Below are 16,359 nucleotides of genomic sequence, written 5' to 3' on the forward strand. Positions count from 1 at the left end.
CGCAGCCACTGTGCCATACATTGTCAACACTGTGCCATGCCATTAAACGCAGCCACTGTGCCATACATTGTCACCACTGTGCCATGCAATTAAACGCAGTCACTGTGCCATCCATTGTCACCACTGTGCCATGCCATTAAACGCAGCCACTGTGCCATACATTGTCTCCACTGTGCCATGCCATTAAACGCAGCCACTGTGCCATACATTGTCACCACTGTGCCATGCCATTAAACGCAGCCACTGTGCCATCCATTGTCACCACTGTGCCATCCATTAAACACAGCCACTGTGCCATACATTGTCACCACTGTGCCATGCCATTAAACGCAGCCACTGTGCCATACATTGTCAACACTGTGCCATGCCATCAAATGCAGCCACTGTGCCATCAATTCGCACCACTGTGCCATGCCATTAAACGCATTCACTGTGCCATACATTGTCAACACTGTGCCATGCCATTAAACGCAGCCACTGTGCCATACATTGTCACCACTGTGCCATGCAATTAAACGCAGTCACTGTGCCATCCATTGTCACCACTGTGCCATGCCATTAAACGCAGCCACTGTGCCATACATTGTCTCCACTGTGCCATGCCATTAAACGCAGCCACTGTGCCATACATTGTCACCACTGTGCCATGCCATTAAACACAGCCACTGTGCCATCCATTGTCACCACTGTGCCATCCATTGTCACCACTGTGCCATCCATTGTCACCACTGTGCCATGCCATTAAATGCAGCCACTGTGCCATCAATTGTCACCACTGTGCCCTTTAATGGTCGCCGCTGTGCCAATTGTGCCCACTGTGCCCTGTAAATTGCTTCCCCCCCCCGCCCGGCACTTACCTTTACTGGTTTTAGGCATCCACGTCCCACGATGTCTTCTCCCGCCCTCGATGATTGACAGGCGTCTCAGCCAATCAGGTTACCGGTAGCCAGAACCGGCCAACCTGATTGGCTGAGACGCCTGTCATCTTATTCAAGGGGCGTACAGTCTGTGCGCTCCGAGAATAAGCTTCCGGGACCCGAGGGCTGTATTGGGAAAGCCTATCAGAGCCGCTGGCTTTGATAGACATTTCCGTACAGCCAACCAGCTGGCGTTATTCAGATGGCCGGACATGAGCGCCGATCATCTGAATAACAGCGGCAGCGGCGAAAATAACATAGATTCGTGCAATGCATGAATCTATGTTATTTGACTCAGTGGCGGTGAGAGCCAGAGGGGGCGGCGCTCCAGCGCCCTCTATGGACGAACCGCCACTGGCGGGAGTGAAGACATCGCCGCTCCAGCCAATCACAGCGTTGGAGCGGCGATACCCGGAAGACACGCCGAGGAAAGATGACATCTCCCTCGGCGTGGGCCAGGTTCGTTCCAAGGTAAGTATTTCATAATCAGTTAGTATGCGGTGCATACTAGCTGATTATGGCTTTTGCTTTTCAGGTTTAAAAAAAAAAAAAATGACAGTGGGTATACAACTGCTTTAACATACATACATATGCACACACACACACATATATATACACACACACACACACACACACATGCATGCACACACACATACACATACACACACACATACATATACATGCACATACACACACACCCACACACACACACATACAGTAGATAGATAGTCATAAAAAAAAACGGCAGACATTTACCTTGGCTCTTCCTGCTGGGTACTGCACTCTAGGGGGAGACAAAGAGCACACACTACTTTCATGTGACAAGCTCCTTCCCTGCACAGTTCGGCTGACGATCGAGGAGCTCATCTCAGCCGCCCCTGCCGCTCAACTACCGATCCTTCTATCGAAGAGTACAGGGGGCCCTCAAGGGCCCCCTGCAGCAAGGGGCCCGGTCGCCATTGCGATCTCAGCGACCCCTATAATTCCGCCACTGGTTATATACCTACACCTAGGTCAAGATCTAGAGAAGGGAAAGTAGGATGTGTGCCCTAGGTGGATGGGCAAATTACTGCCCTGCAGTTGTGGAATGGGTAGGGAAGGATGTATTTGGGGCTCAAGACAAAGCCCAAGATCTAAAGCCAGGGAGGACATGCAATGTCATGGATCTGCCACTTAAGGGTTAATGGTGCAGACTGATTTCAGTGATTAACAGCAGGCTGCCCTATTTAAACACCTCAGCAGCACAGTGTCTTCGCTGCCTGATCTGCAGTATTGACCAGATCATACCTGAGACCTGTTACCTGTTTATCCTGCTTGAATACCTGTTTGAAACCTGAACCCGGCTTGCCTGACTACCCGAACCTCTCCAATCCAGACCCGGCTCCGTTTGACCATCCGCTTGCTTGACTTCACTGTTGCCAGATCCACCTGCTTGTTTTACTGACTATTCTTCAGCCATCTTCCTGCACGCTCACCTGTTATGACCCGGCTTGTCTGACTCTGCTATATCTAAACTGTTTCCTGCTTGTGCCGCTGTAGTCGCAGATCCCGTGCGGGTCGCTGACCCATCCTCCGCTTCTGTGTTCAGCATCTACTCACCAGAGGTATTCGTCCTTCTGCAACTACCCATCATCACCTCGGCACTCCTACCCCTCTGTGCTCCGAGTCCGCTGTTCCCACATTCAGTGGCTCGTGAACCAGAGTCTAAGAGAGGCTACCCTGCATCAGACTCTACACACCAGGTACGTTACACATGCCTTGGAAAGACAGAGTAGCAGGGGCTCCAGGTAGAGGGGATTAGGAATCAAGGCCTGAGAGCAATAAACTACACCTTGGCTACCTCAAAGGAAAACCCTGATAAGGGTAAAAAAAAAAAAAACAGTCCCATAGAAGACAATTCAATAGCGCTTGCACGAATGTCTTTTATTTTGTAGCACTGATCAGACATAGACTTGAAAGTCATACTGAATAAGGGTGTCAAGGTGTCATGCCTTGGCCCATTGACAATAAAAGGTCAGGGAAAACAATCCAGGGAGGGTGTAGGCACAGCCTTAAAGTGGTTGCAAACCTCAGTCATGAAATCTGAGCAAAGCACATATATCTGTAGTGTTTACGTATCTCTCTCCAAAGCTCTAAGTGTCATTTTGCTTTGGGGCTTCCTTCCTCTGCTATAAGCATGAGTCACTTCTGAGAAGTTTTTACGACGCAAGAGATAACATTTGTGTCAGGGAGGGAGCTCAGCACACAGCTTATCTATGCACAACAAAGTTCTTCTGCTGTGTGAATGGGGTGTAGTAATAATAAGGTCAAGGTCAAGAACTGTAATTTTGAACAGAGATTAGGATTATCTACATCAGGCTAAAATTCATCATGAATTTCGCAAGCCCAGGTAGCCATAGTTTGGACAACCGCTAAGGTGACTGTGGCAGGCTGTAGAATCTGCCAGCGCAAAGGAAGTTTTTAGAAGAGTCTCCAAATGCCTATCCACTGAATCTTTAAGTGAGGGACTACCCTAAATAAGAATGGTAGATTGAGCATTCAGGGCAAGAATGTTTGGGTCCACAGTGGGGATAAACCATATTTTGTTAAAGTCTGCATCCTTGGGATACAAGGCTTCGAAGTTGTCAGGAGGGGGAAAAGACAAACCTCTCCAAGTTTTGCCAATAATTATATAAGGCCCAATCTACAGTAGGAAAGGGCTTTTTACAAAGGGTCCTTTTTATGAGCATATTCAAAAATATAGAGCTGTGCAGCACGAGGCATATCTATCCAAAATTAGGACACATTGCCTTAATTAGTCCACAATAGTCAACATATGGTGAGAGGGTAAAGAAGTAACTTCTGTAAATTGTGGCGGAGAAAGATCTCCTTCACCACACTATCTTTATTCCCCTTGGTTACTGCCAAAGCGTGTGACTCAATTCTGGTTTTAGACTGGAAATATAATCAGGGGGAGATAAAGGCAATAGGGCACTTGTGGTTAATAGTCTATTTGGTTCCAGAAGCAGAGATAGCCTCTGGCATAGGTAAGACATAGTGGCTGTAAATTATGCTGTATGCCCGGTATCAGAATGTGCTCTGGAACAAGGGAACCACTTAGAACTTGGAGTTTCAAGCAGGCCTGAAGCCTGGACTCACCATTCGCTATCCTGTATGTTCCTGCTCTTAAGTGCCTGTAAACCCCTGAGTGGGGGTCTTCCGCTTCAGGCTAGTCATGGAGTGGACATGGATTAGGGGGAATTCAGCATGTCCAGTATGATGGATCAGTGCAATCCAAGAGCTAACTGAGTTCCAATTGCTGTGGTTCCAATTACGGGTGGTATGGCAAGCAATCAGCTTGCGTTGTCGGCAGAAAATGTCAGTCGGAAGTACGCAGCTAAGAATCTAAAGAGCAATGCGTCACTAGCCAGAGATGAACTTCTGTTAAAGATGTAAAAAGAGACTGTCAATTTTGATTAGGTAAATGGTATAATAATGTTACCCAGTATAGCACCCTGTGGCTAACTACACTTGCTGCACCATGCACGGGAATATAGGGACACTAGGGGCAGACCATGAAAAGCTTTTACCTGTCACCTGAAGGTAGTGTCATAACCCCATGGTCTATGAATCGATTCCTGTGTCCTGTACAGTATAATAAAGTTAAACCAGATGCAGCCAGTGAACGATGCTGCTTTCAGAGTACACATCCATCAGGGAGGATTGGTAAGCTGCAATACAGTAAATCTTTGTTTTTCAAGTTTGGATACCCTTTAACCTTCTCTCTGCCATGACAAAGTCCACCTATGGGGTGTGTTCGCGTATTTACCGGTGAGCTTTGAAATGCCTGCTCCACTGCAAACTGCGTTACCACCTGGTACTCTAGTGGAAAATCTGGACACATATTGCTCTATTTGCCATTTCACTGGAAGAAGATGGAATATTCTGACATTGCACAAGATCACTATGGGATTGTAAGATCTACACATGCCATATGGGAATACATCCTGCCTCCCCTCTTGAAAGGGTATTCATTTATGACCAATTGCCAGAAAGGAGAAGCTGATACTTTGTATGTCTGGCTATACTGTCTTTGGATTTGCATTTACCCATACTGCATTACACTGCATAATTACCCCTTTCTGGACACCCTTTCATGAGTAAAAGTTTTGTGAAAGAGTTTACTCTGTTCTTGCTCGTTGCATACTTGATCCAGTTCGGTGGCTCAGTGTTCCTTCTACGCCACAAGACAAATAAGCCAATTTGTGCAGCTAGAAATGAGTTACTCCAATATGAGACTTTGGGGGTTAATTTATGAGAAATTAAGAAAATAAAAAAAATGTAAAAAGTGGAATTGTTGTCAACAGCAACCAACCAGATTTCACTTTTCAACTTAAGAAAAAAAACATGAAACAAGAATTTTGTATGGATACATTTATTTTAGGCTCTTTTTTTAATCTTGTCCAGTTTTAATGAATCAGCCCCTTGATATTTATTATTGTTAGGAAATGTGGTATGAACCTAACAGCAGCATGCTCCTTACAAACATTTAAAGAAGTGCCACAAACCAGACCGTGTGCTGAGTTACCAGCAAGCTAGTAATCACTGTCACCAAGGGAACATCACTGACCACCACTGTCACTTTACAGATCACTACAGTCACCAGCTTGAGCTTCACAATTAAAAATAATGTGGGACATATAGGATGGGTGGGGAAGGGAAGGTCAGGTAAGGTGGAAGGAGTCTAGGAGGGGAATGGGGTACCATTTTTTTACTCTCAGTCTATATACATTAAGCATAAAGATGAGCATGCAAGTGTGTTTTGCCAAGATACACAGGAGTAACTGATCTATAAATAGGTAGATGGGGTAATTGGACTTTCCCCCCTCTTAGAGAGAACGCGTATATTTTGAGCACAGACGTATTTACATAAGGGGGTTCCCCCTATTAACACGACTAGCGTCATAAATTTAAATCAATGTGGGGTACATATTAAGGGAGGGATGGTACTAGGGAATGGGTAGAGGGGGGGTGAAAGTGATGCAGGGGGGTGTCGTGTAATTTTTTTTTTTTCTCTCCTTCTTTCTCTCTCCTCTCGTCCCCTCTCCACCTCCCTCTTCTATCTTGTTTTGTTTACCCCCCCTTTGGGGGGGCCAAGATATGCATATTCCGGGAGAGAGAGGGGCTGGGTGAATGGATGGGTATACTTTGGAAAGGAGCCCCGTCTGTGACCTCACCCCCTCCGTAACATGTGAGGGAGTGCTGCCAGAGTGAAGGGAAACAATGTGGGATCTATGTGAGGAATCTCCAAGATTTAGGGATATCAGGTTTTAATGCTTGGTTTTTGTAACATGTGAAGGCCGTTAATTTTTTTTGTGCAATATGATATATTGAGACCATGTTTGTGTTGTGTTGTGTTATGTATGTTATGTCTTGAAGAAAATTAATAAAGAAAGTTTAAACACTACAGTCACCAGGGGCACTTCAGTAACCACCACTGACACCAAGGGAACTGACTACCACTGTATCAATGCGTATTCTACTGAACACCACAGCAACATAACATTTCTACACTGATTGCATTAAAATGCAAGGGCCTTTCATATATCAGAGTGCCTGAGAGCAGGGGCAACCATGTTGTACATGCACATTTCGTATATTCATTATCTAACCACCACTAAAAATTGTACTTTTATTAAAAAGTGAAAAAAATATCAAATTATAATACACAATAGCAATGGTCTATAGTGGCTTTATTTTATTTCTACACTAGGCTTTAGGGGAAAAGTCTGGAAATGAAAATGTTTTAGCTACCCATAGCAATCAATCATTTTCTGTAATCATTCCACTGGGGCAGGCAGCAAGCACATTTTTTTCTATGAAATACATATATATCTTCTTTAGAAAACAACATATATGGTCTGCTGCTGTTAAGCTTTGCTTGGGGGCTGCATGGTAGCAGTCCATCTGCAATTATTGAGAAATCACTTTTACCACTATAAATATTACAAATACTTTAGTGGTGAGACTATGTGATAAATGTATAAAACAGCTGGAACCTCTAACAGTGACATACAAAATTGTAGAGCTATATATACACATGTATGTGCATGCCTTTATTACTGACTACAAAATAATATTTACCTAGTGACAACTATAAAATAAAAATGCATAGGAATAATCTATATTCATGTCTCTTACGTCCTATTTTATCAGAGTCTGATCTATTGCTCTGCTATCAGAAAAGCTCTGTTTCCATGCAGAGAGCTTTGACTCAGTAAGTGGCCTGTTGAACCTCTGCAGATCACTGCTTTGCCTCAGAGAGCTAAAGTCCCACTCTGTTTCATGCTGGCAGGACACAGGCTTTTCCACTCAGGATGTTGTGGTTGCTTTAGAAAGAAACTGTAAAGCCTTGTACACACGATCCGTTTTCCCGTCAAGAAAACTGCCAGGAGAGCTTCTGGCTGGGAAAACCGGACGTGCATATGCTTTCTTGCAGTTTTCCTGTCAGGAAAACAGCCAGGAATCACATGGGGAAAATAGAGAACCTGCTCACTATTTTCCCATCTGGATTCCCAGTGTTTTTTTTCCGCCAGATCATCTACATACCTATGGGAAAGAGTGCGAGGCAGTGCCGATGGAGCATACATAAGGCCGGGATTCCTGGCCAAAGCTCCATGGCAGTTTTCCTGCCGGGTTCTTGGCTTTCCCCTCGGTTTTCTCGGTGGACTTTTTCCCGCCGAGAAATCCGAGCGTGTGTACAGGGCTTAAAGGGGTTGTAAAGGATTTTTTTTTCCTAAATAGCTTCCTTTACCTTAGTGCAGTCCTCCTTCACTTACCTCATTCTTCGAGTTTGCTTTTAAATGTCCTAATTTCTTCTGAGAAACCCTCACTTCCTGATCTTCTGTCTGTAACTACACACAGTAATGCAAGGCTTTCTCCCTGGTGTGGAGAGAGCCTCTTGAGGGGGCGAGCAGGAGCGTCAGGACACCCACTAACACACAGCTCCTTTCTCTATCTGCAAAGTAGAGAGTGTCCTGACCCTCCTGCTTGCCCCCTCCCCCTCAAGAGGCTTTCTCCACACCAGAGAGAAAGCCTCGCATTACTGTGTGGAGTTACAGACAGACGAACAGGAAGTGAGGATTTCTCAGAAGAAATAAGGACATTTAAAAGCAAAATCGAAGTATGAGGTAAGTGAAGGAGGACTGCACTGAGGTAAAGGAAGCTATTTAGGGAAAAACAAAATCCTTTACAACCCCTTTAAGACATTGAACACCTTTTGTTTGATACCCGGAAGGTATTTAGTTGATTTAAAAGGTTTAGTTGAGATTTAAGAAAAAAGCCACTGTCTGCGAGAATGATTGTTCTAGCTTTTTTTCTGGGTTAGTATTTATGAGTATTTATGTTTTTGGAAAGCAACTCTATATATCAGAAATATTATTCAAAGTTTCAACTGCATTTGTTGTTGTTTTTTGTGGGTTTTTTTTGCATTCAATGGACAGTTAGCTGACAAATTACTTTCAAAATAATTTTCCTAAAATACTTACGTAATTCTGCATCAAGTCAGGATGGTTTCTTTCAATCCCATCATCCAAAATCGTAACCACAACATTCTTTCCAGTATATCCCCTCTTCCAGGCACCCACAATGTTCATGTCAGACTGACAGTGATGGGCATTGTCACTGCAGTGCTACAGAAGAAGCAAAAATAAATCCTTTATTAACTTGACTTAAACATCAAATGCATCAAAATGATAAGGTATAATGAAACAAATATACTGTATATATCATTTAAGTTATACAAGTTTTTTACTTTACTTTGGGTAATATTAATTAGAGACAGTATATCAGTCGATTAAAGATAACTTTAGACACCAATTTTGCCAGCTGCAGACAAAACACAGCATACGTCACAATTTAATGTTCTTCCTCGCTAAGTACAAAATGCAATTGATTTCTCTCCTCACTCAGCTATAAAGAAGCTGAGAAAAATCTTGTATTGCTACAAAGCCTTTTTCCATTTTATTGAATATAATCTAAAGATAAAATAGGTCATGAAAAATGCCCACATAAAGAAAAGTATGGGGAAAGGGAATAGCCGCTCCAGGTGGGAACCCAAACGAACATCCACCGTTGCAGAAAACTCAGGTGCAGGCAATGCACTTAGCAAAGCAGGAACAAAGATTGTCTCTGGACAGCCGCACTCTGAACAAATTGTAGCATTTATTAAAAGAAGTACAGCACTACAAGTCACAGCAAAGTAAAATAAAAAAAATAAAAGTATATAAAAAAATAAAAATAAAAAATCACAAACTCAATTATATTTGTTTCTTTGTTCCGGAAGGATAAGTGTTCTTTCTTCCCTGGCATGATCTATACGGTTTCTAAGCTCTGGTTTGTTGCTCTGGTGCATATGCTGTGCCAAATCTCTTAAATGTGATACTGATGATAAATAGGGATATGATTGCAGTTCGAGGCGAAGCAGGAGTTGCCTCAAACTCTGTTCATGGTTCATGGACCGGGCAAACTAAATGCTCAGATTTGGTCACGTTAGCCTGGCCAAACCTCCTGATATCCCTACTCATTCACAAAAAATATAAACCTTAAAAAACCTTAAACCTCTTTTTACAAGACCTTTAAATTGAGGCATCTGATCCTGTTGCTTCCCTCTCATCAAATTAAAACGTTGGACCATGTTGCTAGAATAAAAAAAGGGGGCAGGTTCTCCTGGGTGTGTGGGGGTGTCCCTTTGTTTACATGTATCTGTCAGCCAGGAATCCTTAGCTGACAGCTGGGACAAGTCACTGGTTGTTAGGATTTTGACGGCTGCTGGCTCCCTGACAACCAGTAGTCCTGAGCTGGAGCTTTCACATTTAGCAGTGGTAGTAATACCACTGTTAAATGTTTAAATTCAAATTTGGTGCTTTCATTAAATATCAAATGGCTAGACCATGAGATAATTACCAAATGTATCTTTTTATGTGAATTTACTTTAATGTGATATGGTATACAGCAGATAATTACCACATTGGACTGCAAATGCGGTATTTAACGATAGTGAATTGACATTTTAATTATCATATGTCATATAAAATACAAATGTCACATGCAATAAACATTAGTGCATTGATCAAACTTTGTATAATTATAACTCTAGACATACTGTAGGGTTATATTCACCTAACCTTCCTAATCACAGTTGCATAAGAAAATGATCATACAGAACCTTGCTCAACCTTGACAGACCCAACCACAGGGGAAGAATGAATTGGCCAGGTTGGATTTTCCTGGCCAGTTACAACCCCTCTTCTCCTTCAAGATAATCTGGTACTGGGAAATCTGCTAAGGGTTTTCCGCCCTCTCTCCACAGTAACATACATGCAAATTAAAACATGCATGCATATGGAAAGATTTTTTGTAATAAAGATCTTATGGCATTTGGGCTAATTCAACCACCATCTTGTACCTAACGATATCTTTAAACCATCTGTTTTTTGTACATATATCATTTAATATTGCAAAATAGTTTTACAGTAGTTTAACAGTAGTTATCTCATTATCACATAACCCAAAAAATAAAAAAAACATGCACAGCAACATCTGAGAAATAGCTTAAATTTAGGCAATTTTCTTCTGATGGCCTTTGCAGGAAAATGCAGTTTAAAGCAATGTAAACAAAGCACTGGGATTTTATCTCACATATTTATTACCCCTACTTTATATTGCCAATTGTATTCCAGGTAATAACATGTTGGTTATATGAATTTGCCTGTCAGTGTAAAAAATATATATCTATTAACCTTGTACTTTAAAGATTTATACTAACATAAAAATATATCATTCCATTGGTTTCTGCCACCAAATCTGACGGTTTTCAAAAATAAACTGGAAACTATTAAAATTGCATTACCAATGCATAATTGGTTTTCAAGCAATTTACAAAGTCTCACAGTTTACTTTTCACTAACTTTAAGAACACAAAATAACCTTGTCTTTGTGCAAGATTAAATGGGGGCTCCCCATAGGACTACGTTGATAGCTCAGAAACCTTTCTGGCTAAAGCGATGGCCCAAGAAGGGATATCTTACAACGTAACAACACCAAAAGTATTTTTGGAAGGAGGTCTTTGTAACACTGTCATTACTACATTTGAATCCCATGTTGGAGTAGAATCCTAACAAGGGTAGCAACACATGTAGCATCTTGAATGCAGGTACGAATCAGTGAATGGTTAGCAAAAAGATGTTAAAAAGGAAGACTGGTCAGAGGCCTTAGTTTTAAATGGTACTAAAGGTTAAGTGCTGTTCTACTCTGAACTGCAGGGAAGAAAAAACAGGCTTTACTGAAAAGGCAGATGAGAAAAAAAATGTATTTTCTGTGATATGACAAATTTTGTCGAAAGCAGAGTTACTAGCTTTTAAAATGGTCAGAATACAAAATCCAAAATTTCCCATCTCCCCAGCGACCGAGAAACAGAGTGAAATATTGATCACTGAGACAACAGGCCGGTCCGGTAGAGGCCATGAAGTGTCAGCTGACAGAGGTCAATGTACCATACCATCTCCAAGGGTTCAAGGCCAATTTGCAGTCATGATAATGACTGGAATGTTCTCAGCCACAATACTATGAACTAGACGAGTTCAAAGTTTCAGCAGAGGAAATACATAGATCCAGATATACTGACCTCACAGTGATACCAGAGCATCAGCTGTGTCTGCCATCGGGGCCTGAGTTCAGTGAACAAACCTGTCTAGCTTCTTGTTGATCCAAAACCAATCCCTGTCTTGATGTTCCCCAAAACAGACATAGGTCCTAGAACACCTCCATATGGAGAGACCATTCTCCTGGCTCTGGACAGCTGTTGAAAAAAAAAATCTGCCAGCTAGTTTTTCAACCCGGAAATGTGTACAGAGCATAACACTAACTTCACCCAGAACAAGAGAGATTCTATGTTCGTCACCAACACAACACACTAGGTTTTCCACTAATTATTGAAGCAAGTAATTTTTTGATTAAGCCTAGACTGTATGAACAGTCAGGGGGCCCATTGAAGTAACGACTGATTAAATGCTTGCAATTCCAGGATGTTGGTTGGAAGCATAAATTCCTCCAGAGACAAACAATCCTGAACAGACACATAATCCAGAACTCTGCACAAACTCAGAAGACTAGTATTAATCGTGACAATATTCTGATATAAGAGAAAAAACACCTTGCCCTGACAAAATGCTGGGGGGCAGAAATCATTATGGCAGAGGATGCAATCAGTTCATGTTGTCCAGAGAAAGACTGGACCAATGTTCCATTTCAAAGTTTAATAAGTGGAATTGAGCAAATCAACTGCTCTTGGGGTAGAAAAACCTTGGACTGAAAGGTATTTAGGAGAAGACCCATGAACTTCTAGCAGTTTGACAGAATCAGAGATGACTTCTCAAATTCAGGATCCACTTGAAGTCCTACAAGGTCCAAGATCTGAGAGGTCTACTCTTGCAGCAGCTCTGTCCACATATCTGATTACTGAAATACCTCTAGATACCCCAAAACTGGAGTGAGGACCTTTGTGAATACTCTTGGAACATGGCCAAAAAGAAGAGCCACAAGCTGATAGCAGTTATCGCCCACAGCAAAGCGAAGAATCACTGATGACCTAAAAGGAGGGAAGGAGTAAATATGCATCCTTTTATCGATGGATGCATAAGAGGCCACTACGATGAAGAGATGCAATTACTGCCTAACTAAATTCCATCCAAAATATCTGTGGACGAATGAGGGCTTTGAGAGACTGTAGGCTCTAAATAGGAAAAATGCCTCCTTTGGATACAGAACTTTAAACAAGTTTTTAAGCTAAGTGAAAAATATTAGCAAATGTGTGAAGTCTTTAATCATCCAATCAAGTGCAAGCAAAAAATAAACAGTTTTTTTAATGTTCCTTTACATGGGTATTTTTTGCAAACTGAACTTTCTCGTAGCTTCAACTCATTCACTATGCTAAGTGGAAAATTGTTCCATTTGAAAATAAAACATACACTATTCCTTTAGTAAATCAATGCTAGAATGTTGTATAGAGTAAATTATAACATATAGTACAATTTCAGATGTGCCAGCTGCTTTAGTTTCAAATAAGGTTTTTACATTTTACCAAAATATAAAAAACTTGTATCCAGCTATTTCTTTTCCAAATAAGTCAGAATTTTAAAAACACATTCTTGAGATTTTTTATATGGTTAGATTATAACTTATTTTAAAAATAAAAAAATAAAAAAGACAAGCTGTTTCATAGGCCTTTTTAGGTGCCAATTTAATAGATCACACAAAACATTAACCACTTAAGAACCGGACCATTATGCAGGTTAAGGACCTTGCCCTTTTTTGCGATTCGGCACTGCGTCGCTTTAACTGACAATTGCGCGGTCGTGCAACGTGGCTCCCAAACAAAATTGGCGTCCTTTTTTTCCCACAAATTGAGCTTTCTTTTGGTGGTATTTGATCACCTCTGCGTTTTTTTTGCGCTATAAACAAAAATATAGCGATTTTTTTTAAAAAAAAAAATCTATATTTTTTACTTTTTGCTATAATAAATATCCCCCAAAAATATATAAAAAACATTTTTTTTTTCCTTAGTTTAGGCTGATATGTATTCTTCTACCTATTTTTGGTTAAAACAAATCGCAATAAGCATTTATCGATTGGTTTGCGCATAATTTATAGCGTTTACAAAATAGGGGATAGTTTTATTGCATTTTTATTAATAATTTTTTAATTTTTTATTAATAATTTTTTTTTTACTACTAATGGTGACGATCAGCGATTTTTTTTTTGTGACTACGACATTATGGCGAACACATTGGACAATTTTGACACATTTTTGGGACCATTGTCATTTTCACGCCGGCGGCGTGCTCGCGACCCCATGGCTGGGCATAAAGAGACATGTACAGGTACGTGATTGTGTCCAGCCGTGCCATTCTGCCGACGTATATCGGAGTGAATGGGTCCTTAAGTGGTTAAAATGTTAAAAACAATATTTATTATTATAGTACAAAATTTGTGAAATCGAGTGAGTGTATAGCCATATATTTATCAGACAACAAATTATTTCCACATATATCATACCTGATATTGCCCACCAGTCATTCCTTGTGGGGGTAGGGGTTCAGATGTGGTGGTGAGAGCTAAGGAGGGGTGGGGAAGGGGAACTGGCATTTAAGTGTGGCCTTAAGAGTAGGGGAGGGTGGGGTTAGATGTGCAAGTGTGATGCTGGGGGCGTGGGAGGGGTGGAGATATGCAGCCCATAGATACAATTGCTAGATTCCCCCATTGACACAGTCCGTGTTAATTGGGGAATCCTTCCTGTGGAGCAATTGTGTTCTCTCAGTGGTGGAGGGGCATGGGGAGGCATCCCTGCCAGCAAAACACAATGATTATTGTTAGCGCCTATAGCCTCTGACAATAATCACATGCTAGAGATCTGACATCCTGGTTGTGCCCAAGTCGACCAATGGATGGATCGAATGTCAGCTGGTCCTTTGCGGAACCAGCCTAGATCCAAGCCATCACCTCCATTAAGACATGCACGTGTAATTGTGAGAGTTGAGGAAAGATGGGTTTAGGTGTTCAGGTGTGGTAGTAAAAGCAGAGGGGTGGGATTAGGCATTGAGGTGTGGTGATGAGACAAGTGGAGGGGCGGGTTAGGCATTAGCTGTGCTGTTGAGTGAGGAAGGGGTGTGGTTAGGCATTTAGAAATGGTGGTGGGTGCATGAGGAGTGTTCAGAGTTGAGAATTTGGAGGTACTGAAGTGAGGGGGGTTCCTGCAGCTAAGTGTTGCATAAGGTGGCACACAGCAGTCCCCACACAGCCATGTGTATCCAGCATTCCAGCTCCTGCTTCTGTACACCAAGGCAACACCAAGTCATCAACATTGCCCATTTTTTTTCTTGTAGTAGCTGCTAAACCAGGTAAAAAGCTAAGGGAACTGATCAGTGACTCCAGGCAAGGATGCTTCGAGAAGGTAGGAGAACTTGGGTGGAAAGTGTTGTCAGTGGGCATCTGGCAGTAGTTCCTTGCAGCGATTCAATATTGACATGCCTGAATGGGTCGCAGCAGTGGAAGAAACTAGGCAGCAGAGACAAAACTCTGCGGCAAGCAGCTGTAGTTAGGTGGGGGAGAACAGCAGAGAGTGCTGTCAGCATGAGTATAAATGGTGACAGTGACTAAGAAGGAACTTTGGGTGGCTCACTAAGACAGTGCAGCAACATCAAGCCACATGCAGCCTGTAGATACCTGCAAGGTAGTGACCTGAGAACTGTGGTAGGAAAATGTACTGTGAACGTGAGGAGAGGCAAATCACTGAGGGTCGGACAGGAAGGAAGAAACAAAAATTACTTGTAGAGGCAGTAACCCCTGTGGCAAAACGGAAGTTTGTGTTTCTCCACCGAGGGGCTGAATAAGAGGACATATCACTTTGGTTGACAGTTTATGTCTTAAATCCGACCATAGATGGTGCAATTTTCCATCCTGCAACCAAGAGTCGTAGGAAAGAAAATGGCTTGATTTCCCATTCAACACAGTCAGTACTGATGGGGGAATGCCTCCCATGGAGCTATTGTGTTCTACCAGCAGGGGGAGCCTTCCCAGTTGGTAGAATACACAGTGATTATTTTTTGCGAGTGGCATGAATAATCACATGAAAAAACTGACAGGCTGGTTGTACCCCAAGCTGATTGATTGATCAACTTGGGTACAAATCAGCCTGCCTCTACATTGTTTGAATCTCAGCCAGTCCCTGCAGAACTGGCCAAGTCAAACCTTGGCTGGGTTTATTTTTATGGGTTTAGATACACCAACAATTTCCAATAAAAGCCAAATCCAGTTATCTTATCTATGTCACTTCTCCCCCCATTACCTGCAGTCACAGGCCATTTCAACTACTCTGGCCTGAATATATCTGGGAAAGCAACAACATGTTGGTTTCAAATTCATATGTATTATTTCACTCAGTAAGGTAATTCCATGAAAATTAGGGATTCACAAGAAGAGAAAATGTGTTCAGGGATCTGGTAAGGAAGCATAAAGATCTATCACATTAAGTACTATTAGCCAGATTCAGGTAGAGCCGCCTATCTTTAGGTCGGCGTAGCGCATCCCATTTGCACTACGCCGACATAAAATAGTGAGGCAAGTACTGTATTCACAAAGCACTTGCCTCCTAAATTACGTCGGTGTAGCGCAAATGGCCTGGCGTAACCCCGCCTAATTCAAAATAGGCAGGTAGGGGGCGTGTTGTATGGTAATGAATTCACAATACATTACCATACATGTAAATGAAGCGCCGATCGTACGGTGCATGCGCGTGTATGCTCAGTATCACGTCGCAAATACTCCTTGCTTTCGACGTGAACGTATCCTACGCCCAGCCCCGTTCTGAATCGGCTTACGCAAACAATGTAAACAATGTGAAATTCGA

The 16,359-nt window shown here is 42.2% G+C and overlaps 1 protein-coding gene across 3 annotated transcripts in view; it reads right to left on the reverse strand.

Annotated features, from left to right (window-relative positions):
• PCSK5 (proprotein convertase subtilisin/kexin type 5) overlaps positions 1 to 16,359 on the reverse strand; it is a 508,063-nt gene that overhangs the window by 361,631 nt on the left and 130,073 nt on the right. For all 3 annotated transcript variants that reach the window (XM_040356083.1, XM_040356101.1, XM_040356092.1), the window contains exon 4: positions 8,444 to 8,587. In XM_040356083.1, coding sequence (XP_040212017.1) covers positions 8,444 to 8,587 — 144 coding nt within the window. The remainder of the gene's footprint in view (positions 1 to 8,443; positions 8,588 to 16,359) is intronic.

The sequence above is a fragment of the Rana temporaria genome, chromosome 1 (genome assembly GCF_905171775.1).
Source record: "Rana temporaria chromosome 1, aRanTem1.1, whole genome shotgun sequence".
In the NCBI taxonomy this organism is placed as follows: domain Eukaryota; kingdom Metazoa; phylum Chordata; class Amphibia; order Anura; family Ranidae; genus Rana; species Rana temporaria.